This window comes from Muscardinus avellanarius (assembly GCF_963383645.1).
Source record: "Muscardinus avellanarius genome assembly, chromosome: 21".
NCBI lineage: Eukaryota > Metazoa > Chordata > Mammalia > Rodentia > Gliridae > Muscardinus > Muscardinus avellanarius.
The window spans coordinates 21,301,459-21,327,588 of record NC_137807.1 but is presented as its reverse complement, the minus strand read 5'-3'; the positions used below and the strand labels follow the sequence as shown (position 1 = coordinate 21,327,588).

The 26,130-nt window shown below is 54.4% G+C and overlaps 1 protein-coding gene across 2 annotated transcripts in view; it reads left to right on the top strand.

Moving 5' to 3' along the window:
• Positions 1-25,603, top strand: part of LOC308277924 (uncharacterized protein KIAA1671-like) — a gene marked incomplete at both ends in the record, with an annotated part of 68,097 nt that extends 42,494 nt beyond the window's left edge. For both annotated transcript variants that reach the window (XM_080717443.1, XM_080717442.1), the window contains 6 exons: positions 14,282-14,400; positions 17,419-17,677; positions 20,737-20,911; positions 22,901-23,025; positions 23,606-23,748; positions 25,525-25,603. In XM_080717443.1, coding sequence (XP_080573569.1) covers positions 14,282-14,400; positions 17,419-17,677; positions 20,737-20,911; positions 22,901-23,025; positions 23,606-23,748; positions 25,525-25,603 — 900 coding nt within the window. The remainder of the gene's footprint in view (positions 1-14,281; positions 14,401-17,418; positions 17,678-20,736; positions 20,912-22,900; positions 23,026-23,605; positions 23,749-25,524) is intronic.
• Between the last annotated feature and the right edge of the window lie 527 nt (positions 25,604-26,130).

The window sequence follows — 26,130 nt, the reverse complement described above, 5'->3', positions numbered from 1 at the left end:
GACGAGGAGCCAGACGTGTGACTCATTAACGCCTCTTAATTGGGGAAATAGGCCTTTTAGATGGCATTAAAATGAAAACCGCCGCCCGCCCGGCGTGGCAGTGCACACTTGTCATCCCAGCATTCGGGAGGCTGAGACAGGAGGGTCTCAGGTTCGTGGCCAGCCTCAGCTACTTAGTGAGGCCCTCTGCAACTCAGTAAGACCCGGTTTCCAAATAAAGAATAAAAAATAGGGCTGGAGGTGTAGCTCAGAGGTAGAATGCCCCTGGGTTCCATCCCCAATACCACACACACACACACACACACACACACACGCACGCACGTACACGGTCATCTCCTGTTGCCTAAGGGGGCAGTTTTGTGCCCCTGCCCACTGTTCAGAGCTGGTTCTGGCTGGTGGGTGAGTTGACTCCGAGCTGGGAAATCAAGCCAGGTGTCGTTTACTAACGTCTATAAATGAGTTTTTCTCTTTCTGCCCACTTACCCCTGTTAACCCTCAGGTCCCTCCAGACTCAGCGGGCTGGACCTAGTGATGCACGCCTGTGATCCCAGTACTCGGGAGGCTGAGACAGAAGGATTATAGGTTCAAGAACAGCCTCAGCAATGTAGTGAGACTCTCAGAAACCTAGCAAGACTGTTTCAAAGCAAAAAACTGGGCAAGAGGTGTAGCTTGGAGGTAGAGACAAACAAACAAACAAACAATAAAACCACAATGAAAGTTGCTCAGTGCCTCCCAGGAAAGTTTGCTGCAAACTGTCCCAGCAGCAGAGGGGGAGCCTCAGACCCAGAGCGGTCAAGTGATTTTGTGCCTAGAGCCACTGCACTAAAAAGCTATACCTGGGAATAAACTGGGCCATGTTTGCCTTCAAAGCTCCAGCTCTTAAATATGCCCAGGGGATGGCTGTCCCCCTAGCACAGCCTCAGTACACCAAGGCTCATTTTCTCTTGTATCTGTCTCCAAAGATTGCTTGCCTCTGTATTAGTCAGGCTGGGCGAGGCTATGCCGCAGTAACAAACAACCCCCAAAACATCAACCTCTCAAAACAGAAATACGCTCCTTTCCTGACCATTCTCTGCATGTCCACTGACACTGATTATATTGCTGTCCACATCATCTTTATTCCAGGGCCCAGGTTGCTGGAGTCGGTCACCTGGGAAAAATGACAGCCACGTGGCTGACCAAATTGTCTGGCCAACCATGCACACTGGCTCCTAAAGTTTCTGCCTGGAAATGAGTGACATCACTTCTACTCACATTTCATTGGCCAGGGCAAGTCACATGACCACACCCAAGCGGTATATATAGAAGCCTGCACCCAGAGGCAGTGAACCAGTGTGCCTGGCGATGAGATCTCTCTGCCAGTCGCAGCCTGATCTCTAAGGACTCATTTGCAGGAATCGGTCTGAACAGGTCCATTTTTTTTTTTTTTTTTTGCCCTTTCCCATAGCAGAGCCACCCTTGTGAATTAACACCACCCTTGTTTCTTGCGTTTATGGAGGAGAGCCAGGTTAAACGTACACACCCATGATAGAGCTCAATCCAGCCTACAATTTCAACATTTTCCTTTATTTTATCATCTGTGGATCATCCTAGAGGAGGCTGCAAAGGTTAAACAAACAAACAAAAAACAACAAATTTTGGGATGCTCTAAGGAAATGCTGGGTTCCTTAAAGACCTTGAGGCTGGAATCTTTCCATGTGGGTAGATCTGCCCTGGGGTCTGCGTCTGTCCAGGTGGGCTGCGTGTGAGCTGTGGGGTGTGCACCCAGATGTTCCCCCCATGGAATCTGAGTGTTTGCTGCACCACTGCTGCTCCAGAAGGGCTCCAGAGACCTTCAGGAGGAGTCTGGTCTTTGGGGCCTTGGGAATTCCATCCCCCCCATCCTGCCTGGTCTTTCCTAGAGGGAAAGCAGGTTCTGGGGCTCAGCAGAGAGAAGCAGCAGCTCCCGCCCCGATGGAGAAGCAGGAAAGGGGTCCCCAGAGCATCTGCGCTCAGCGCCTCTCAGCCGGGAATTCTGGGGCTGCTGCTCGGAAGATATTTATAAACGGAGCGCTTATTGCCTGGGGTTCTCAGAGAGGCAATGGCAGGGTTGGGAGGGAGCTGGGGGGGGGGCGGAAGGCGGAGGCTTGGCACGCTGCCCTGTCGGAAGCAGGCCTCCCTGATCGATCCGGGTGAGGCCCCAAGGGATGAGGGGAGGGTGCCTGGTGTGATCGTGGGGGTCCCACAGATGCAGCCTTGAATCCTGCCGCCCACTGCCTGTGTGGTCTGGAGCAGATCACAGCGGGTCTCTGAGCCGAGCTCCTCCCCTTCTGGAAGAGCCATGTTTACACTGTGGGGTCCTCGGTGGTATTGAAAGTGTTTTGGTGAGACCATCTATCTGTACAACAGATGCTTGTTGTGGGCCTACTATGTGCTGGAGCTCTATGAGAGAATAAGCCGGTTTGTTTTCTTGTTGGGGGGTGGGGACAGAGATTAAATAAACAACAAAAGCCACCACATGTCAGGTGGCCCTAAGCACGCTCTGAAGAAAAACAAAAGCCAAGCCCGGGCGTGGTGACGCATGTTTGTAAACCCAGGATTTGGGAGGCTGAGACAGAAGGATCCGGGATTGAGAATAGCCTCGGCTACTTAGTGAGGCCCTCTGCAATTTAGTGAGACCCTGTTGCAAAATAAACAGTAAAAAAAAAAAGGGCTAGGGATGTAGCTCAGAGGTAGAATGTCCCTGGGTTCCATCCCCAGTATTGCAAAAATAAAAAGAAAGAAAGAAAAGGAAAAAAAATGCCAGATGGGGGACCGAGACGCACGGGTAGGCGGGTACAGTATTTTATACCGGAGGTGAGAAAAGCCCTCTTTTGGGGTCAGTATCGGAAGAGAGACCTGAAGAAAAGAATGAAAGAAGAGAAGAGGGAAGGAAGGAAGGGGTGAGCCCCAAAAATGTCTGGGGAAAGAAAACATTCCAGAACGGGGTAAAGCCAATAAGAAGGCCCTGGCAGGAGCAGCCTGTGCATGGTCTGCTCCAGAAAGCTCATGGCGTTTTCCTGGCTGAGAAGTGTAGCAGTCGGCACTCAACCCGTTGCTGAGTAACAAACGTCCCCACCCTCCGTGGCTTAAACGACACTCATAATTGATCAACTCCTGGGTTTTATGGTCAGGGGTCCAGCACCCCTTAGCTCTCCAAGTCCACTTGGGACGTGGGCAGAATTCGGTTCCTCGGAATGGAAGACCGAGGCCCCAGCCTGCGGGCTGCCTGCCATATTCCAGCACGGGGTGGGGGGCGATCTCAGCGTGGACATTGCTTGATTAAGCCAGAGAAACTGGCAGGGAGTAAATTTACCCACGCCCGAGCCACCATCCTCTCCCATGGCGGGATTGTGGGTGATTTGAATTTTCTTCTTTATAACTTTTTGGTGTTAATATGTGTATCGGTGTATCTAGATCTATATTTATATTTGACAGGGGAAAAATGTGTAACTTCTAAAAATCAAGGAGGAAAAAAGAACTGGGTTGGGGGAGACAAAGCACAGTATCACAGCATTTGCCTGGTGCGCCTGGGACCCTGGGTTCTATCCCTAGCGTTGAGAAATTAAGAAAGCAAAACAAAACAGACAAAAACCTCGGGGTCTTGAGGGTGACATACCTACTTTTTAAAAATGCCTCCCCCAACCCTGTTGGAACAGTTAGGGGCTGAACATCTTGCATTTATTTTATTTGAAGAGGCGGACCTTCAAACTGGATTTTCATTTTCCTGCCTCCTGAAGTGATAGAGATTCAAGTCCACGGGTACATCTGACGTCTTCCAAAGTTTGGGGCTCCACAGGCATGATCTGGTACCTGGTCCACGGCAAGCCCTGTCCTCTCTCTAAGACATTTTCCAAACATACAGCCTTATGTGTTGGAGGGAGCGGGGTGGCCAGGTCACGGGGAGGCATCTCAAAAGCCCCGAGACGCCGCAAACCTGCTTATTCGTTTAAGAACAAGAACTAAGGAGCCACGCGTTTCCCGAGGCAGACCTTTACCTTGGCATCCGCAGCAGCAGCCAGCATCGGGGTACTTAGGTCCTGGGGGCGGGGCTCCTGCTCTTTAGCAGCTTCCGGTTGCCTAGCAATGGGAAATCCATAGCAGCGGATGCTCTAATTTGTCGGGATGCCTTACCCACTGGGACCACACAGCTCTTCAATGACTCGGGACGGGAAAATCAGTCTTGAGCCCAAATCTGTCCCCAGGTTCCAGAACCTGAGCCCGTCCATGCTCTTCTTGGCCGTAAGCCAGATTGCAGAGGACACCGCAGGTCCCGAGCTGGCCCAGGCCTAACAGCACGGAGCACGTGGTCTCCAGCAACTATCTGGTCGCTCTTCCCCGGTGGGGGAAAAATTAAAAAAAAATAAACAAACAGCATTCAAAATAGCAGCATCTCTGTGCTGAGCGGCCCTGAGGGTCCCCTGGACGCTCCGAGGACCTGCCCCAGGCCTGTGGGGACCAGCCCTGCGCCCCCAGGGTGGAGAACGGTGGTTCCTGGAGAACACGCCCCACTTCGTTTTCTCTGCGGGGAGGTGTGGACGCGGCCTCCGGTGTCCCTTTGAACACAGTGGTCACCACAGCCTGTCACCTGCTCAGCTGCTGCTCCCACCCTGAAACAAGATCCCAGACAGCTCCCGGCAGGTGGTGGGAAGCCCGAGACACTTCTGCAGCAGCGTGTGTGTGTGTGTGTGTGTGTGTGTGTGTGTGTGTGTGTGTGTGTGCGCGCGCGCACGCTCCTGTACCCGCTGGCTGGAAGGTCTTCCGTGGGTGTTTTCTAAGATTCAATAATACTGGTGTCAATAGTAATGACAGACATTCTCGTCCTGGACGGGGTATACGGGCCCAGAGAGGTAAAGCAAGTTGCTCCAGGCCACACAGCGGGCAGCGGAGCCAGGCCTGAGCCCAGCTGTGCCAGCCCATGGGTCTGACCTTGACACTTGGGCTCCCCACTCGTGAGGCCACAGTCGCTCAGAGTGGCCTCGAACCTGCTATCCTCCTGTCTCAGCCTCCCAAGTACTGGGGTTACAGCTATGAACCACCGTGCCCAGCTCCTATTTTATTTTTATGTTTGAAACATGGTCTCACTAAGTTGCTGAGGGCCTTGCTGAATTGCTGAGGCTGGCCTTGAACTTGCGCTCCTCCTGTCTCAGCCTCCCAGGGACTGGGATTCCAGGTGTGCACCCTGTGCTTGGCCCCTTTCTTCTCCTCCCTTCCTCTCCTCTTCCTCCCGTAACTTCCTTCTCTCCTCTGCTCCCTCCTTCCACCTTCACTGCCCGCTGTGCCTTGGCCCTGGGAAGGGGCTGACTGCTTCAGGGCCCCGGCCCTTTCCTAGAGACCTGGGTGCCCTGGAGGAGCAGGAGCGGGACAGATGTTCCCTGCCCTGAAGGTGTTGTAGGGTCGCAGCCGGGAACCACCCTGGCGTGTTGCGGGCACGTGCACAGGACGCTGTCGAAGGATAGGTGCAAGAGGGGACGGCCTAGCCGGGGGTAGCAGCGCACGCTTGTCATCCCAGTACTTGGGAGGCTGAGACAGGAGGATGGCGGTTCACGGACAGCCTCAGCTACTCAGTGAGGCCCTTTGTAACTCAGACCTGGTTTCAAAAATAAAAAGACTAAAGCCAGGCGTGGTGGCGCACGCTTGTAATCCCAGCATTCGGGAGGCTGAGACTGGAAGATGGCAGTTCACAGACAGCCTCAGCTGCTTAGTGAGGCCCTCTGCAACTCAGTGAGACCTGGTTTCAAAATAAAGAATAAAAAATAGGGCAGGGGGTGTATGTAGCTTGGAGGTCAAATGCGCCTGGGTTCCATCCCCAGTACCACTAATAACAAACAAACAAATTAAATAAATAAATAAATAAGTAATGGGCCTGAGGGTGTAGCTCAGAAGTAGAAGGCCTCTGGGTAAATCCCCAGTACTGGAAAAAAAAAAAAAAGAGGGGGGGATGTAACCTGAGGTGCATCCAGGGGCTTTGAGTGCCGGCCAAGGCACCAGACTTTATCCAGCCCGCACTGAGGGATGCCTGGCGCCTCGCCAGCCTGGGATTTGGCCTGGGGGCCGGGCAGAGCGCCGGGTGGTGGTGCTGGCGAGGCATCACCTGGGTTGCTTCTTGCCCGGCTCCCGTCTTTGCCCGCATGTGCCCTCCTGGGAATGAGCAGTGTTTGCCTTGCTTTCTAGAAGCGACGGTTCTGCCGGTTCCTATAAATCTGTGGACCTCTCTAAGGAGCGTCCCCCCACCCGGGCGGCCGTACCAAGAATCCTATTGAAATGGGGTTTCTTGAGAAGAAACCCGGCGTTTCCTTACCGGATTCTTGTCTGTGGTGAGCGAAGAATGAATCCTGCAGACGTCAGGAAGGGGGGGTAAAAGGTTTATTGGAAGCAGCAGGGAATAGGGAAAAGTGTCCGAACACCCCTAAGGGCTGTCGGAACTTTTGATGTCCAGCAGCTGCCTTCAGGTCACTACCCGAGTGTAGCCCGGGCCAAGTGCCTTCAATTGCACCCCACCTTCTCTCAAAGCTAACATGACCTCATAGGGTATTTGCATATCCTTTTAGGGGTCTGCTTTCAGTTGGAGTGTCAGACTTGCTCCAGGGATGTCTCCTGGGTTTGTTGATTAGTAAACAGATGGTTTTGTGAAGCTTTGGTCCTTCTTATCTCTGAACCTTGGAAGAGCTGGTCTCTTTTAAGAGCCTTGGAAGTTAATTAGTATTCCTCGCCCCTCAGGAAATTAAGTCTGCCTACTTTCTATCTCCTCACCACCACCCTGCTTGCTCAAAGCCCCTTGTGGCTCCGCTGGCTTCGAAGCCAGAGAGAGGATTCCTCTAACTTACGAGCATCGGGAACGTTAGTCACTTCCTGAGCACTTGCTCCTAGCCACGTCCAGTGCTCAGCTGCCGTGACTCCCCATGACTGAGGCTCAGAGACGGGGCGCAACTTTCCTGAGGCTGCACAGCTTCTGAGTGCCTGGAGCCGGGACCGGGCCTGGCTCTATCTGTTGCTGAGGCACCGCTGTCCCGCGTTTCTCTAGAATCCGGACGCGCACTCCCATGCTGGCCTGTGTGTGTGTGTGTGTGTGTGTGTGTGTGTGTGTGTGTGGACTAGGGACTGACCTAGAGCTGTTCTGCCTCTAAATTTACCAACAAACACCCGTGTTATCAACCCTTTCCATTTGATTATCCTCCCCAAAGGGCTTCCTAAGCATTTTTCCCTAATTGCCTTACTGGATGTCAGCTCCTTCCAGGCAGGGCTGGTTTGTTTGTTTGTTTGTTTGTTTGATTTTGCCCTAGGATGGAACCCAGGGGCATTCTACCTCCGAGCCACTCCCCCAGCCCTATTTTTTAGTCTTTATTTTGAAACAGGGTCTCACTGAGTTGCAGAGGGCCTCACTAAGTAGCTGAGGCTGTCCACGAACCGCGATCCTCAGGTCTCAGCCTCCCAAATGCTGGGATTACAAGTGTGCGCCACTATGCCCGGCTACACGGTCTGTTTGTATGTGTGTATATTTACATATACAGCATCTATGTTTATGTGTATTTGTGTGCATGTATATGTGTATGTGTGTATATTTACATATGCACATATATTTTGTGAGCACGTGTATTTTGTTGCCTGTGTGTTTGTGCATGGGTCTGTATTTGTGTAGCTATTTGTATGTGTGTGTATTCTGTGTGTTTTGTGTTGAGTTTGTGTATATTTGTGTGTCTGGGATTGTGTGTATGTTTTTGCATGCATGCATTTATGTCTATATTTGCGTCCACATGTATTATATGTGTCTTGTGTATTTGTGTTTGTGTATATTTGTGTATCTGTGTATGTGTTTGCAGGAATGCATTTGAGTCTATATTTCTATGTGTGTATACATTTGTGCATTTTGTGTATATATATTTTTTTGTTTTGTTTTGTTTTGTTTTTTGGTGGTACTGGGGATGGAACCCTACTACCTCCGGGCTACACTTCCAGACCTATTTTATACTTTTTATTTTTATTTTTTATTTAAGCCAGCGCGGCTGGCTTCGAATCTGCGCGATCCTCCTGTCTCCGCCTCCTAAGCGGAGGGATTAAAAGCGTGTGCCACCATGCCAAGTGTGCATTTTGTATATTTGTGTGTGTGTGTTTGTGTATCTGTGTGTATACTTTTTGCATGCATGCATTGGGTCTATATTTCTATGTGTGTGTGTATATTTGTGCACTTTGTATATTTATGTGTATATATTTGTGTATATGTGTGTGTGCAGGCATGCATTGGGTCTGTATTTCTATGTGTGTGTATATTTGTGCATTTTGTATATTTATGTGTATATATTCATGTATATGTGTGTGTTTGCAGGCATGCCTTTGGGTCTATATTTCTATGTGTGTGTATATTTGTGCTTTTTGTATATTTATGTGTATATATTCGTGTATATGTGTGTGTTTGCAGGCATGCCTTTGGGTCTATATTTGTGTTTGTCTTGTATATTTGTGTATCTGTGCATATATTTTTGCATGCATGCATTTGGGTCTCTTTCTATGTGTGTGTATTTGTGTATATATATTTGCGTATATGTGTGTTTTCAGGCATGCATTTGGGTCTCTGTGTTTGTATTTGTGTATCTGTGTGTATATTTTTGCATGCATGCATTGGGTCTCTATTTCTATGTGTGTGTATATTTGTACATTTTGCATATGTGTGTGTATTTGTGTATCTGTGTTTGCAGGAATGTATTTGGGTCTGTATTTCTACGTGTGTGTACATTTGTGTATCGGTGTGTGTTTGCAGGCACTCATTTGGCTCAGTATGTGTGCGTCTTGTGTACTTGTGTGTCTGTGCATCTGTGTGTGTGTGTGTCTGTGTCCGTGTGTGCGGGTCCCCGCGGGGTGAAGGAGCCTTGCGAGGACAGTGTAATGTGGCTGCGCCGCCCTGGCCGCGGGCCGCGTGGGGAGGTCCGGTCCCCTCGGCGGAGACACCACTACAGCCTTCTCGCCGGTCACACTTCCACACCCAGGCTGCAGCTCTGACGAGTTGAGCCCCTGCCCGAAATAAACGACCAGAGAGCTATTTTGACACGCGATGCTTCAGAAAATAGAAGCCAAGTTTGGCTTGTGCTGTTTTAAGAATCCCTCCGAGAGGCGCCAAGTCCGGATCGGTGGGAGCGAATCCCACGGAGGGGGGAGCCGGAGAGAGATAATTATGGGCTTCTGCGGGATGACACATTTCTGAGTGTTACTTTAGATCCCCAGCCACAAGTGTCACAGCATCCGAAAGGAGGAGAATAGAGGAGGCGCCTCGCCTCCCAGGACCCTGTTCCTGCAGTGCGCCTGTGTCCTGGATAGATACCCTGCATTGTCTAATATTTCTGTCTTCTCTTCGCCCCCAACATTGAGACCTTTGAGACCTTGACTGCTGGATTACACTGTCTCTGTCTGTCTGCCTGTCTGTCTGTCTCTCCCTGGAGACTGAACCCAGGGACATCCCTACTCTGAGCTACACCCCCAGCCCTTTTTATTTTGAAGCAGGGTCTCGCTAAGCTTGCTAACCTCGATCCCGCGATCCTCCTGTCTCAGCCTCTCAAGTGCTGGCATGGCGGGCATTCCCCCGGCTCTCCTGACGACGTATCTCGGAGGTGGTTCTGTCTCAGCCCCTGTGTGTCTGCTTTGTTTCTTTGAACAGTTCTGATAATTAAATGGAATTCCACATTATGGTTCTATAATCTGACTTAAATTCACTTTTAAAACCTCTTAATCCCTTCTGCCCATCTGAACCGTGTAACTGTAGACTTTTAATGGAACTTTAGACTCAAAGGGAAAATCGGATCGGTCTCTTTTCTGTGCCAGCGATTCTCAGCGTTTCTAGAATGTTCCACGCGCTCACGAAGCTTCCTGGTTATTTGAGGGATTTCTCTCCTACCTTCGGGATCAGTCTCTCCTATTTTGTACCTTAAGAAATCCCATCACGGCGGCCACCCAGTTTCACTGTTTGTCAGTTCTTTGCATGTAATTTTTTTTTTTTTTTTTTTTGCGTGTCTGGGGCTGGAACCCAGGGGCATTCTACCTCCAAGCTACACCCCCTGCCCAATTTTTTATTCTTTATTTTGAAACAGGGTCTCACTAATTTGCATAGGGCCTCACTAAGTAGCTGAGGCTGTCTGGAACCGCGATCCTCTGGTCTCAGCCTCCCAAATGCTGGCATTGCAAGCGTGTGCCACCACGCCCGGCGTGGTTTTTTTTTAATTAACAAAAAGTGCCGTCGTTTAAAAACCTGAGAGCAAGAGTTAAATGTTAAGTGTATATTAAAAAGCAAAGCTGGATTTGGTAGCACAGGCCTCCGATCCCAGTACTTGGGAGGCTGAGACAGAGGGAAGACGGCAGCAGGTTCGAGGCCGGCCTCAGCAGCATAGTGAGATTCTCAGCAACCCAGTGAGACCCTGTTTCAAAATGAAAAATAAAAAGAGCTGGGGGTGTAGCTCGGAGGTAGAACTCCCTGGGCTCAATCTCCTGTATCCAAAAAATCAAAACAAACCAGCCAGCTCTGTGGTAGATCAAGACGGTTTGGGTAAACAGCCCAACTGGGATCATGACATTGGAGGCAGGCAGTGTTCATTGATGGAGTCATTGATGGGTTCATTCATTCATTCATTCATTCATTCATTCATTCATATGTCTACCCTCATTGTCTCCGTCCGTATGGTTGGCTCGCAGCGTGGCGCTGAGGTTCGAGGGTGAGCGGACCCCAGTGCCGGCCCCGGGGCCTTAGTTTGTAGGAGACAGCATGACGGTGGCTCTTCAGGAGCTGCTGTGCTGGGTCCCAGGACGGTCTGGCTCTCGGGAGAGGCTCCAGGGCCAGGTGAGGCCCGAGCAGGTTTGGGGGGACACCGTCTCAGCAGACCCGGGGGTGGCACTGCCCACGGCCCCCAGGCTGTACTGACGTCTCCAGGAAGTACCACCAGGCAGAGCTGCAGCTGGGCAGGCGGGCTGGAGCCCCACTGCCTGGGTGCCATTCGGCTCCTCCCTCTCTGTGCCTGGGTCGTCTCCTCTGGAAACTGAGGCAGGAGCGGCCCTTGATCCTCAGGACGCTTGGGGGGACGAACTGTGACAGCTTGGCATACAGTCAGCGCCACATAAGTGTCTGTTGTTAACATTATTGGTGGTTGGGAGGACAAATTGACAGCTCGGTACACAGTAAGCGCCACATAAATGTCTATTAATGTTATTGGTGGTTGGAAAGACAAATCGACAGCTTGGTATACAGTAAGCACCACATAACTGTCTATTGTTGATATTGGTGGTTGGAAAGACAAATCGACAGCTTGGTATACAGTAAGCGCCCCATAAGTGTTGTTACCATTATTGGTGTTTGAGGACACACTGACTGCCCGGCATGCATTAAGGGCCACATATACGTCTGCTGCTAACGTTGCTGCTTGGCCGGCAGCCCCTCGGCTCGCGTGGGCGCTGCAGTGCCCGTGCCCTCGGGAGGGTCGCGGGCCAGCGCGTGGCGGCGGCACCCCAGACTCTGCGGCATTGCTGTAGGCAGCCCCCGGCCCGGGATGGCTCGAGGTGGGGTTTCTCCACCTCAAAGCCTGCGGACGCCTCTTCTCTGCCAGCATGGTCGCTGTATGCGGCATGGGATCCGCAGCACGGGTTACAAAGTCGGCCCGGCGCTTGGTGACTCGGGGCTTGGTGGCTCCGGTGTGCTAAGTGCATTTCCAACTTAGGGTATTTTCACCTGATAATGGTTTGGAACATCTGTATTTTTTTCTTTTTTTCTTTTTTGGTGGTACTAGGATTCTTGGAAACCCTGCTACCTCTGGGCTACACTCCCAGACCTATTTTATATTATTTTTATTTGGAAACAAGGTCTCCTAAGCCAGCGCACGCGGCTGGCTTCGAACCTGCGTCATCCTCCTGTCTCTGCCTCCCAAGCGTGGGGATTACAAGCGCGCGCCACCACGCCCGGCGGCATCTGTATTCTTATCACATAATTTTTTTTTCTTGTGGTACTGGGAATGGAACCCAGGGGCATTCTACCTCCAATCTACACCCCTAGCCCTATTTTTTTATTCTTTATATGGAAACAGGGTCTCACTGAGTTTCAGAAGGCCTCACTAAGTAGCTGAGGCTGTCCACAAACCACGATCCTCCTGTCTCAGCCTCCCGAATGCTGGGATTACAAGCGTGCGCCGTCACGCCCGGCTTTTATCGCCTGATACTTTTTTTTTTTTGGCGATACTGGAGATGGAACCCAGGGGCATTCAACCTCCAAGCCACACCCCCAGCCCTATTTTCTATTCTTTATTTTGAAACAGGGTCTCACTGAGTTGCAAAGGGCCTCTCTAAGTAGCTGAGGCTGTCTGCGAACCACGATCCTCCTGTCTCAGCCTCCAGAGTGCAGGGATTACAAGCGTGCCCACCACGCCCGGCTTTTATCACCTGATTCTTATCACTTCACCACCGGACACCCCAGCACAGGCCCCGGTTACCCACTGGGTCTCTGGAGTCACGGGAGCCCCTGCAGCTGAGGGGTGGCCGGCCCAGCTGTCAGTTCCGTTTACAGCCTCCGAGACAGCCCTCGCTCCGGCAGGGCTGGTCGCGCACTCCAGCGTGACCCAGACGCCCCAGCTGCCAGCCCATGTCCCCGTCACACTGGGCAATACTCATTCCCTGGACACAGTGTCTCCGCCCAAGCCTGAGCCCTCTGCGTTCCTGTCCTTGGTTCATCCCCAGCCTGTGGGCCACGGCACTGGCCCATCTACTCTGCAGAGCTGGGGTCCTGGTCGCTTTGTGACGAGGGTCCCGCGGGGGAGCTATGTATATATGGTGTTTAGGATGGAACCCAGGGGCATTCCACTTCCTTACACCCCCAGTCCTATTTTGTTTGTTTGTTTAATGGTACTGTGGATCAAAACCAGGAGCATTTTTACCTCCGAGCTACACCCCAGCCCTATTTTGAGTTATTTTGAAACAGGGTCTCACGATGTGGGAACCTAGGGGCACTGTGCCTCCGAGCTACACCCTCAGCCCTATTTTTTAGTCTTTATTTTTGACACAGGGTCTCACTGAGTTGCAAAAACAGGGTCTCACTGAGTTGCAAAGATCCGCCATCCTTGTCCCTGGGGTCTCAGATCCCTGAGCAGACCCCCCCCCCACCATGGGGGGCAGGGGCACACGGGGATGGGTGGGGGCCACCCAATTTTAGCTGGACCTTGTTTGCTCCGGGCCGTCCAGTCTGCAGCAAATCCCCTGCCTCCGCACTGCCTCCACCCCCTGCGCCCTGCAGAGCTCGCCCAACCCCACCCGCCTGGGGGGCACGTGGAAGGATCCCCTTGCGCAGCTCTGAGCCCCTGTTATGTGCCCCACGAGCTTTCCCGAGGGAACCTGGGGGCCTCAGAGCTGGAGGGGAGCCGAGATGGCGAGCCCCACCCTCCTCCCTCACCCCCCAAACTGAGAGGACCCTGAGCTGTCACTGATCTGTAGCCGGGAGGGCCATCCCGGGGCGACTCGCTTAAGCGCTTAAGCCCGGGAGACCCGGTACTGGCCCAGCGGGCGGGCTGAGAACCACGCTGGGTCCAGGACTGCAGCGTCCTCCAGCCTCTGAAAACGGGGTGGAGGAGGGGCCCCCGGGAAGTGCCTCTGGGCTGGGCCACTAGCTTTCGGTAATTCCTCAACGGTTCCCCAGGAACCTGCATTATCTTGATAAGTAGAAAAGGTTCCCAGAAGCCGAGACGTAGAAGGTTCCCAGTAGATTTTTGCTGCATGAATGACTTACGAGCCAGACTCTCCCGGGTGCTAATGAGGGGTGGTCCAGGGTGGGTGGGCTGCAAGATGTTTAGGGGAGGGGGAGGTCGCCGTGTCTTTGGGGGTGGGGAGTCACGCAATCAAAGCCACAGAAGCCGGGGATGCAGGAGGGGTGTGTGTGGTCAGTCAGGGAACGTGGCGTGGGGGATTGTTGGGGCAGGGGTGGGCGACGCTCCAGGGGCGTCATGCTGGATGGAGCTCCCGGGGAAAGTGGGAGGACGGGGGTACCCCAGCAGCCTGAGAGGTCTCAGGGCCTTAGAGTGGAGGGAAGCCCACATCGTGAGGGCTGAGGGGCACCGAGAGGGGCCGGGATCGGCCAGGAGGACCCCGCGCACCCTCTAGTGACCCCTGCATCCTGGTCTGTCCAGTGTGAGCACTGCAGGCCCTTATCCTGTGGCAAGCCAGGGTGCTGGTTACCCAGCATCTCTCTCAGGCCTCCCGGTCAGTGTCAGACAGGACATGGCCCTGATGGAACCCCCTGTCTTCCCCGCAGGACCAGCTGAAGCAGTGCTTCTCCAGGAGGGCGCCCGAGGCCCAGGACACCGACACCCTCGTGCACGGAGCTGACGGCCAGTATGGAACCTGGGCTGACCAGCGCCAGGGCGGGGACAGGTAGGTCTCGGGGCTGCGGCTGCCAGGAGGGCATCGTGATGGAGGCCAGGCAGCCCCATGACTTCTGCACCCCAGGGGCCTCCTTGTAATTATTAGAGGAAAACATTCTCATTGTAAAAAAAAAAAAATTAGGAAATAGAAATTTAGGAAATTGTAAGAAATTTAAGAAGTAGAAACAGAAGCCGGGCGTGATGGTAGATATCTGCCATTGCAGTATTTAGGAGGCTCTGAGATAGGAGGACCACAGGTTTGAGGCCAGCTTCAGGAACTTAGTGAGACCCTTTTGTTTTATTTCAAAGTAAAGTAATAAAATAGGGCTGGGAGTGTATCTCGGAGGTAGAATGTCCTGGGTTCTATCCTCAGTACCCCCCTACACTCACAACACACACACACACACACACACACACACACACACACACGAGTGTGAAATCTATGTATAAAGCAAATGATATAGGAGATACTCAAGTTAGGCAAATCCGTGGGGGTGGAAAGCAGGTGGGGGCGAGGGGGGCGGGAACCACTGCTTCGTGGGTACTTTGCTTCCTCTGGCGGTGGTGAAGATCTAGACATTTGGTGCTGAAAATGGAAAGGTCACCCAGGGTAATCTTCATGTTGTGTGCATTTCACCACTACAAAAAAAATAACAAAGCAGCTGAAAACCACCTGTAATCCCAGGACACAGACCTTTCTTCACATTTTTTCATTCTAGTCTTTTTTCAGGGTGTGTGTGTGTGTGTGTGTGTGTGTGTGTGTGTGTGTTAACTGAGCTTTATTGAGCGTGTAGGCCACGTACTTTGTGAGCACGTTTTATTCCATTATCTTGTGGAAGAAAACCTTGAGGCCTCCCAGTTGAGAGGTTAGCTGGGAGGGTAACATGCGTGGCCATTATTAGGTCCTGTTAGGTCTTTTTTGCAAAGTACCTGTTCTTGTTTCATAGATACAATCCTTCCTTCCCTTGGGCGGGCTGGAGCACCATGGTGGCTTTGTGGCCACCTGCAGTAGATATGCTGTGTCTATAGTTCCTTCCTCCCCAGCCCTCCAAGGTCCTGGAAGTCAGAGAGACCTGGGTTCAACTCCCAGCACAGTCACTCACCAGCCCTTGTGCTCTGTGACTCAGTTTCCTCGTCTGTGGCCATTACGCTCATCCTAAGAAATGACGCCTGAGGACAGGCAAGGGTCCTGACGTGGTGTGTTTGTGGCTGAGCGGAACTTGAACCCAGGCCTCCCCTGTCAGAGCACATGGACTCCTTCACCAGGCCACGGCCCGCGGCAGAGTTAAAGCTGGGTTGCGGCTGACAACATTGAAAATTGGCAAGAAAAATAAATAGATCGATACCCAGGAAAGCCTTTTACTTCTAGCCTGCCAAGTCTAAGGGTTTAATGAGTTAAATTTCACTAGGGCGTCCTGCCGAGCCCTGGGACTGACTAGAGACCTGGATTTCTTTTTCGCCCACCTCCTAAGTGACCCCGGGAGCCCCTTCCTCTCTCCAGGCTCCAGCCCCCGCCCCCCAGTACTTAGGTAGGACCTGCAGGCCCTCCTGGGCTCTTGGGTTGCCGGGCGCCCCCTGCTGTCTCCCGGAGGCTCTGCAGCCTCCTGGCCGGGCCGGCTGCAGCCCTGGGCAATGGCGCCACCTGCTGCCGCCTCCGTGATATGCACGCTCCATATTCCCAGTAACCGCAGCCTCCCTGGCCCAGGAAGCTGGGCAGATGCCTGGACAGCAGGTGGGCGGTGCAGCTGGGCAGGGGTCCGGGGACCCGGCAGGTCCACCCTCCCGGAGAGCCCCTGCCCTTTCTCAAAGCGAGGTTCCCCGCACCCTGGAGCGGCGCTGTGTGTGCACGCATGTGCACCGCGAACGGCGTGGTCTGTTTACAGACTGCCTTTTGTGCAAGGCAGCGCCTGAGTATATCACCATGGGGGCAGAGGCGAGAGCGGGCTAGGGCCGGCTAGAGGCTGCCCGGGGGCTGCAATCCCGCTCTGCCCCTTTGGGAAAGCGACACCGGGTCTCAGTGCCTCAAGGGCCTTGCAGGTAGGTGCTCAGTACCTCACTGCATGAGCGAGTGGGACAGAGCGGGCGGTCTGGCTGTCCTTGGGTGGCTGTTGGTGGGTATTTGATACCGCACAGGCATCATTTAGAACCTCCCCAGGGCCACGCGAAAAGAACAAAAAGAAGCTGGGCATGGCTGCGCATGCCTGCACTCTCAGTATGTGGGAGGCCGAGACAGGAGAATGACAGGTTTGAGGCCAGCCTCAGCAACTTAGTGACACTCTCGGCAACCTCGTGGAGTCCTGTTTCAAAAATAAATAAATAAAATAAAAATAAAAAAGGGCTGGGGGGGGGTGTAGCTCAAAGAATGCCCCTGGGTTCAATCCCCAGTACCAAAATAATTTAAGAAAGTTGAAATGAAATGCTGTTACATTCACAATCTTTACTTAAAATTAAAATTTTTTTCCATACTGGGGATTGAGCCCAGGAGCATTCTACCTCCTAGCGACACCTCTTGCCCTTTTTATTTTTTTTATTCTGAAACAGAGTCTCTCTAAATGCACCGCCACACCCAGCTAATGCAAATTAATTCAAACAATATATGTGCTCACAGCCAGCAGAGCCACGTAACTCCCATTTCAACACAGAATTGGCAGGAGATGCTATGAGGGAGGTTTTTTGTTTTTTATTTTTGTGTGTGTGTGATTCTGGGGATGGAGCCCAGGGACATTCTGCCTCTGAGCTACACCCCCAACCCTATTTTTATTCTTTATTTTGAAACAGGGTCTCACTGAGTTGCAAAGGGCCTCACTAAGGAGCAGAGGCTGCCTGCAAACCGCGATCCTCCTGTCTCAGCCTCCCGAATGCTGGGATCACAAGCGTGGGCCACCACGCCCGGCTTGTTCTTTTTCTACGGAGAGGCCCCTGCCGGGATGCTCCGGCTGGAGAGTCCTGGGTGTCCCCTTCCACATCTTGTCCTTGAACTCCGGTCCCCTGGAACACCCCACACACCATCTTCCTCCATCTCTTGCAGCCTGGCCCCCGACTCCCCGTCTCCCGACAGCAGCAGCTCCGCGTCGGCTCGGAAGCAGCCCCCCGGCAGCCGGCTGCCATCTCTGTCCTCCCAGACGGAGCCCGCCTCGGCGGGGCCCCAGCAGGACAGCCCCAGGGACCGGCGCAGCACCAGCGGGGACCGCTCCAGCTCTGAGCTGGAGTCCACCGACGGCCCGGAGGGGCCGCCCCCACCCGACGCCCGCCCCGCAAAGGCAGCGGACGACTTCTCCTTCATCCATGTAAGTCCGAGGCTGGGACCCGCGGCCTCAGTGGAAGCAGTCGCTTTTTCTGGAAGGGAGGGTCCAGCCCCTTTCAGCATTCGCCCGCCAGGGGTGGGCTGTGTGTGCCGGGGAGCCCTGCCGGGCGCAGGGGGCGCACCCTGAGACAGGACCTGTCTGTGCATGTAGCTAGGGTCAGCCTTTCCCCAGCCGTGCAGCTCCGGGCAAGTGTCTCCCCCTCTCTGAGCTTCAGCGTGCAGATCCATTTGTACCCACCACAGTGGGCTTCCGAGCCTCAGATACGATCACACGTGTTCAAATGGAAAGTGAGCTGAGCCCTCGGGCCAGGGGTCTGCCCTGGGGGTCCTTCAGAAGTTACAAACCCAAGCCCATGGTTTGCTCAGCAAGACCCCCTGCTAGATGTTCTCACTGTCTCAGTAGAGCAGTGTCCCAGGGACCAGGGACCCGGTCTCTGCAGGAAGGAAAGGCCCCTTAGGTCTGGGGGCCCGGCCTGGGGGCCCCAGGGGCCACCCCGATAACCCAGTTCACCCCGGTCTCAAGTGCACCCCCAGGCTGCCCGCTGCCCCGGAGCCCTGGGCCAAAGGTCTTCCTCGCCAGCCCCTTTCAGACCTGCCAGACCTCAGGAGCCGGCAGGTCCTTTACCTCCTCAGAGATGGCGTCACCTGCGCATCCTGTGATGGGTACTACAGCCGGGGATCTCAGAGGGCCGCCCTCTTCCATAGGAGGCCACGCCCACATTCTTGGGGCTGGCTACCCACAGTCCCTGGAGGACTTCTCCACGTCCTCAATCAAAAGGGGATTTACCAAGCCGGATGTGGTGGCGCACGCTTGTAATCCCAGGACTTGGGAGGCTGAGACAGGAGGATCGCGGTTCGCGGACAGTCTCAGCTACTTAGCGAGGCCCTCTGCAACTCAGTGAGACCCTGTTCCCAAATAAAGAATAAAACATAGGGCTGGGGGTGTAGCTCAGAGGTAGAATGCCCCTGGGTTCGATACTCAGTACCACATTAAAAAAGGGGATTTTCCACCACCTCTAGACAGAGAAGGATGCAAATCCGTCTCTGCGGGATCCCCCACACTAGAGAAATGTTGGCAGAGCTGTGCCCGTGTCTCCGGGGCTGCAAGGACTCAGCTGGGTAATATACTCGGTCATTCTTTCAACAAACATTCCCCGAGACCTCACAGTTGCCAAGCCCGGCGCTGTCCGTCTTGTGTGACGTCGCCCTGCTGCCCTGTACCTTGCTGGACATCCCTTCGCAGACACTAAGCGTTCCCTTCTCAGCGTCCATTAGAAGCCTCAACAGTGGCGCGGGCCGCACCTCTCACCCTCAGCCCTGCTAGGTCCTCAGTAGTTACCGGGAGGCAGGAGTCCGCAACGGCTTGGGAGATTGGAGAATCCACAGGGCCTGCGGGTGGTTCCAGATGCCAGCGGCTATGCTTGTGACTCTGCGCTGAATTGGTGGCCATGTCTACCACAGCTTGGGTCTTTCATGGGGACCATTTGGAGGCTGAACAGGGAGCGAGGTGCTAAGCAACCCCATCCCAGCACTGAGCAACCCCATCCCAGCACCGGGCTGTGGCTGCCAGGGAGGCTGCGTGGACGCAGATCTGCCCCAGCCATGGCCACCCCTCCCACCTAGGTCTAAATGGCCGCTCTTGGTGGCCCAGAAGGCAGACGCGGCCTTCTCCGGGCGACTCAGGCTCCTGCACAGCCCCGCCCCGCCCAGGTCCCTGGCAGGAGACCAGGCGACCCGGCTGGGGAAGCAGCTTTGCGCCCCGTCCCTCGACCACCCAGCAGGACGCCCGCCACTTGCTGCCTCTGGGCAGTGGACCCGCTGCAGTTAGCCAGTCACCACCCACTTAGCAGGGTCCCCGGCAACAACTTTCTGCAGAAGAAACGCACATTTTAGTGCAGGAACACCAGCTTGCCAGGAACAGAGAAGCCCCGGTGTGTGGCAGCAGCGCTGGGCTGTGAGGATCAGGCCTGTGTCTGCAGCGGGCCTTCCCTGACCCAGCTCCGGATCCTCCCCGTGACCCCAGCAGGGAGCACTGCCATGATCTTCTGTTATAAATAGGGATGCCCGAGCTCAGAGAGGTTAAGTCCGGTGCCCAAGGTCACACAGCGGGATTGGACCGGGCAGGATTGGAACCCAGAGCGCCAGGCTCTTCACAGCATCTCCTGGGAGGTGGCTGAGCTGGGGGCCGCTGGTCTTCCTGCTGGAGGACTGTACCCCAGCCCTTTCCCTGGAGTAGTGGGTGGGACCAGGGACTGTGGCTGGCCTCTGCTCACAGGCGAGGGTTCAGGGATACGTGGAAAGTCAGGGCCAGGTGTGGTGGCACAGGCTTGTCATCCCAGCATTCGGGAGGCTGAGACAGGAGGATCGCAGGTTCATTGACAGCCTCAGCTACTTAGTGAGGCCCTCCTCACTTTAGTGAGACCCTGTTTCAAAATAAAGAATAAAAATAGGGCTGGAGGTATAGCTCAGAGGTAGAATGCCTCTGGGTTCCATCACCAGTACCGCAAAAAAAAAAAAGAAAGAAATAACAAAGAAAAGAAAGGAAGGAGGGAGGGAAGGAAGGAAGGAAGGAAGGAAGGAAGGAAGGAAGGAAATTCGATGCTTAGCAGGCTGCTTTGTGCCCTCCCTCCTGCTCCTGAATCATCACCGGCCAAGGTCAAGGAGGGAGGGACCCCGCCAAGAACCTCCCAGCTCGCAGACTCCCGTGCGAACATGGTTGTCTTAAGGATTTAGTGAGACGACGTGTTTAATTATTCATTCAACAAGCAGACACAGAGCTCCTGGTGTGCACCAGGCACTGCCCTGGCTCGCATCCCAGACGCTGTCTCCAGGAGGCACTTGTGCGCCTACTGTGCGCCGCACTCTGTGCCGCAGGGTGTCGCAGTCACCCTCCCTGGCTGTGGCGTGGAGAGGCTGAGGCTCGGGGTGCTGGGGTTCCCGTTAGAATGAGCCAGCTAAGTCCAGCCGTGGGGCCGCGCAGCCCGGGGACGGGCCTCCACTGATGATCCTTTACCTCCTCTTCCTCCGCCTTGCCGACCCCAGCAAACCTCAGTTCTCGACTCAAGTGCCCTCAAGACCCGGGTGCAGCTCAGCAAGAGAGGCCGCCGCCGGGCTCCCATCTCCCACGCCCTGCGGCGCAGCCGATTCAGCCAGTCCGAGGGCCAGTCTCCTCTGGAGGAGGAGGACGGCGGCACCTGGATGTTTAAGGACTCAACAGGTATGCCTGCGCCTCCGTCCCACCCATGGCCACGGCAGGAAGGGTTTGAGTTACACCCAGGCAGAACCTCCCGACATTAGAACGCAGTTACATAGGGCTCCGGACCTGCACAGCTCATCAGAAACTAGGTAAGAGATTTATCAAAGGCTAAGGTATTAATTGAGGCCCCTTGGGTTATGCAACTTAGGGATTTAATATTTCTGTTTTTATCCTTATTAAATCCACATTTGTACATTGTGTGTGTGTGTGTGTGTGTGTGTGTGTGTGTGTGTGTGTGTGTGAGAGAGAGAGAGAGAGAGAGAGAGAGAGAGAGAGAGACTATAGATTGCATCCAGGGGCATTCTCCCTCTGAGTTACATCCCCAGCCCTGTTTTAATTTTATTTTGAAACAAGGTCTCACTAGGTTGATGAAAGTCCCACTCTTTGCTGAGGCTGTCCTCGAACCTGTGATCCTCCTGTCTCAGCCTCCCAAGTACTGGGATTATAAGCAGGTACCACCACGCCCAGCACATTATATGTTCTTTGTTTTTTATTTTCTGAGAATCTTGGGTTGGAAGATCATGTCATTTATTATGGGTCTGGGGATGGAAACCAGGGGCATTCAACCTCCGAGCTACACCCCCTGCCCTATTTTTTTATTCTTTATTTTGAAACAGGGTCTCACTGAGTTGCAGAGGGCCTCACTAAGTAGCTGAGGCTGGCCGCGAACCGCGATCCTCAGGTCTCAGCCTCCCAAACGCTGGGATGACAAGCGTGCCCCGCCACGCCTGGCTCTAATTGACTTTTAAAGAACAGATGAGGAAGGGTGTTCTAGGCTGAAGTGTCAGCAGATCAAAGGCACAGAGGTGTGAAAAGTGTGTGTGCGTGTGTGCGTGTGTGCGTGTGTGTGTGCGTGTGTGCGTGCGTGTGTGTGTGCGTGTGTGCGTGCGTGCGTGTGTGTGTGCGTGTGTGCATGCGTGCGTGTGTGCGTGTGTGTGCGTGCGTGCGTGCGTGCGTGCGTGTGTTTGCAGGGGTATTTTTAAGCAGTTTAGTATCACTCAAGCTTGGAATTACACCGGAAAGATAGTCAGGGGCTGGATCCTGGAGACCCTTGACAATTTGCTAAGGAATTAGATTTCATTTATAAATAGAGAACCACAAGAGATTCTTAAAAAGAAGCAAACTTTTCTCCGTGCACCTGTGGCAGCTGACCTCCTTGCTCTCTACAGAGTCTTGAGTTTCCCCCAAAAAGCCGTCATCTCTGTTTTTGATCATTTGGAATTTGTGCAGGGCAAAGAGTGAGGTGTCAAACCAGGCTCTGAGCTCAGGGCAATGCGTTGCTCCTGACCAGACAGCGCCCTTAGCAGTTTCCCGGAAGACCAGGTCTCCCTCTCCCGGCAGTTTCCTGTTGAGAGGAGTGTTGAAGGGCTCTTAGTGCGTGAGACTCCTCTCTGATCACTGTCCTGCAAATAAATACCATGTAGGGACAAAAGTCCACAAATGTCCCATAGCCTCGAGGACCAGCGGCGCCACACTGACCTTGCCTTCGAGGGCCCTGCTCGTCCTGCCCAGCTCCCGCCACGCCTGCGCCCGGGTCCTGGCACAGCGGAAGCTCCTCACCCCTGCCGCCGGGAAGGCTGGGGCCAGTGGCCACGGTCCAGAGCCCCTTTACATTGTCCCTAAGAGCACAGCTCCAGCACCCCCTGGGCCCCCTCTCTGTGTCTCCCAGAGCCGTCCTTCTCTTCCCCTGACTTAGAATGAGCCGTGGCTTGGGGGGTGTTTGCCTGTGCCCTCCACAAGGGGAAACCTGCGCTGCCAGTTGTCAGCGTCTTCCAGCCAGATGCAGGATTGTAGAGCAGCACAGCATCCGGGCTGGCCCCGCCCATGAAGCTGGCCAGGGTCATCTTCCTGCGGGCTGTGGGAGGAAGGCCAGGTCCTCTGCAGAGAGGCTCTGGCACGTGGGCCTCCGTGGACAGCAGACACGCTCCAGCACCCTTTTCTTTGCAACAGAGGAGAGGTCGCTCCAGAGGGAAGAGTCAGACGAGGAGGAAAAGCCACAGAAGGTGGAGAGGACGCCCCCCAGCCACCCCCAGAGGATGCCTGTGTTTCCTGGCATGGACCCGGCTGCACTCAAGGTACCGATCCCACCAGAGCTGCCTGTCAGGACAGCTCCCGTTCTCACCTCCTCCTTCCTCCTATCCATCCATTCATCCATCCATCCATCCATCTATCCATCTATCCACCCATCCATCATCCATCCATCCATCATCCATCCTTCCATCCACCCATAATCCATCCATCCACCCATCATCCATCCATCCATCCACCCATCATCCATCCATCCACCCACCCGTCCGTCCGTCCATCCATCCATCATCCATCCATCCATCCATCCATCCATCCATCCATCCATCCACATTGTCTTGTCATTCCTGGGGATGCAGGGGAGGAGCTGACTGGATCGCAGGTTTCTGCAGGATGGAGCTGCGGCCTGTCTCCCTTGGGGTCCTCAGGGAGAGCACAATTCTCTGGACTTTCAGAAGTCGCTTAGTCCCTGGGCCAGGGCCCGCGGCTTGGGATCCCCTCAGTCCACAGGATCTCTGCCCAGCTCAGTCCTTTGCGGGAGCTGCTGGGTCCCACCTGCGCCACTGCTGGACGGGCCCTCTCCAAGATGAGAGGGGTCACGCCGGGCCCTCTTCTGTCTTCTCTCCCCAGGCTCAGCTGCACAAGAGGCCGGAGGTGGAGAGTCCTGGCGACACCCCGAGCTGGGCTCCCCAGCCCAAGGCCCCCAAGTCCCCCTTCCAGCCCGGGGTGCTGGGTAGCCGCGCACTGCCCTCCAACGTGGGGAAGGATGAGAGGTGAGGGGCTGGGGGCGAGGTCCCACATTCTCGGGGTTCTTGTGGACGTCTGCAGAGCTGACGGGAAGGTTCCCTGGCGTTTTTCTCTCTGACTACAGCGGGCGTTCTGTTGGTGTGGATGCTCAGTCCTCTGATGGTCCACACTGTCACGGCGGAGGAGGGAAGGGGCCAGGGCTTAAGTCTCCCGCTCCCACCACCTCCCTCACTGCAGACCCCCGGCAGGCTGCTGGGGAAACTGAGGCACCCAACCTCTCACCTTCCTGGGAAGTATCTGTGTCTGGGGACAATCGGGAGACCTGGGAAGGAAGCCCCAAAGGCACAGGATAAACCCAGCCTGGTCCACCGCCCTCTCTGGAGCCCCTGGCCATTCCTGGGCAAGGCCTGCTCTTGCAGATATGGTGTCCAGGCTCTTGGGGCTCTGGGGCCAGCAGCAGCTGGGCCAGCAGGTAAAGGTACCAGCCCTGAGGTCAGAAGCCAGGGCTGGATCCCAGCTGCACTGCCAAGGAGCCGCCAGAGCTGAGGAAAACCAGGGGACTGCCCTGAGCCTCACTTCCCCATCTTCAGAGTGGGTTTACGGCTATCCCAAGCCTCTGGAGTGGTCATGAGGGTGAAACTAGCGGTGTGGACGGAGCCTTTCCAGGGGCGGGGCAGCACAGAGAAGACCTTGGTAGAGAAGAGTAGAAATCTTACTGTACTATCAGCGCATAAAATTGGGTTTATCTTGACACTGGGGTTGTGCCACAGTGAGTGCCATGATGGACTGGAGACTACAGCCCCCAGGCCAGATCTGGCCCCATCTGTATTTATAAATAAAACTTTATTGGCACACAGTCCCGGACGTGCCCTCGGGTACAATCTATGGCCCCTTTCCTGTGATGGCTGCGGCAACACCTACCACCTGGAACCCACCACCGGGAACCCCTTTGATCCCTGTGAGAGAGGAGGGGCTTATAATGCAAACTCAAAGAGAAGCTGTGTCCAGAACGGGCTCCAGAGGAGGGCGCACGCCTGCGAGTCCCCAGGAACACGGGGGTCTCAGTCAGGGAAAAGGGACACAGCCAGCCGTGGAGGCAGAAGGACACGGGGAGAGGGTGCCTGCCCGTCCCCAGCCCAGAAACGACTCAGGTGTGTGCGGGTGTATATTCAGAGGAGAGAGTGATTTTAAGGAATCGGCTCACCCGATTCTAGAGGCTGGTGAGTCCAGTCTTCAGAGTAGACCGGTGGGCTGGAGATCTGGGGACAGTGGCAGCCCAAGTCCAAAGGCTGTCGGCTGGCAGAAGGCCCCCACTACCTGCAGCTCAGTCTTTCTCTAGTAAGGCCTTCTACCAATTAGATGTGGCCCACCCACAGTATGGAGGGTTCTCTGCTTTACTCTGAGCCTGTTGAATTCACTGTTAGTCCAAACATCCCCTTCCCCCAAAAAAACTTCACAAAGACATCTAGAATAATGTCTATCCAAATATCTGGGTGCCGTGGTCACAAAGTATGTGATACAAGGAGACACAAAGTACCGCCGGCATCTCTGAGGACAGAGAGGGTGATGATGGAGGTCAGTCATCCTTAGGAGGTGGGTTTCTAGAGCTGCGGCGACTTCAGACACCTGCTTAGTTTTGACTTCTCACTGGTCTGTGTGGCCGCGCAGGCATCTCCCCACCTGTGAGTCCCCCGCTGGGCGCCTGGCAGGCACGGCAGGTGGAGAGTCCGGCACCATGAAGCCCTGCCTGCGGGAGCCCGCGGCCCAGCTCACACCTGGCTCCTCCGGCTTTGTGATTTCAGGTCAGAAGAGCCCTCTCCCCAGTGGCTAAAGGAGCTGAAATCCAAGAAGAGGCAGAGTCTGTATGAGAACCAAGCCTGACCAGGTAGGGAGGGGCCTGCGGGGGAGACCCTGGCGTCTCTCTACTACCCCGGGAGCAGGGGCTCAGAGGTGTGAGACTCAGCTATTGTACCACAGTGGAGAAAAGACCACCCTGTGCCTGGGTTTCTGTAGAGAGGCGGTGGCAATCCTTTTCCATAGGAGAGAACAAAGTTAGGCCTTGGGGTGGGGGTCAGATGCCCAGGATCTGATCTCAGGCACCTGAACAGCCCTGTCTGCCGCATCTCAAGCTTCCTCATAAGGTGAAAAGAGCCGGGCATGCTGGCACACAGCTATAATCCTAGGAGGCCGAGACAGGAGGGCCACAGGTTCAAGGCCAGCCTGGGTAACTTATCGAGGTCTTGTTTCAAAATAAAATATAAAATAGGGTTGGGGGGGCCAGGCATGGGGGTGCACACCTGTAATCCCAGCACTTGGGAGGCTGAGACAGGAGGATTGCAGGTTTGAGGCCAGTGTAAACAACTTAGCAAGACTCTGTTTTCAAAAGAAACAATTTTTTATTTTTAAAA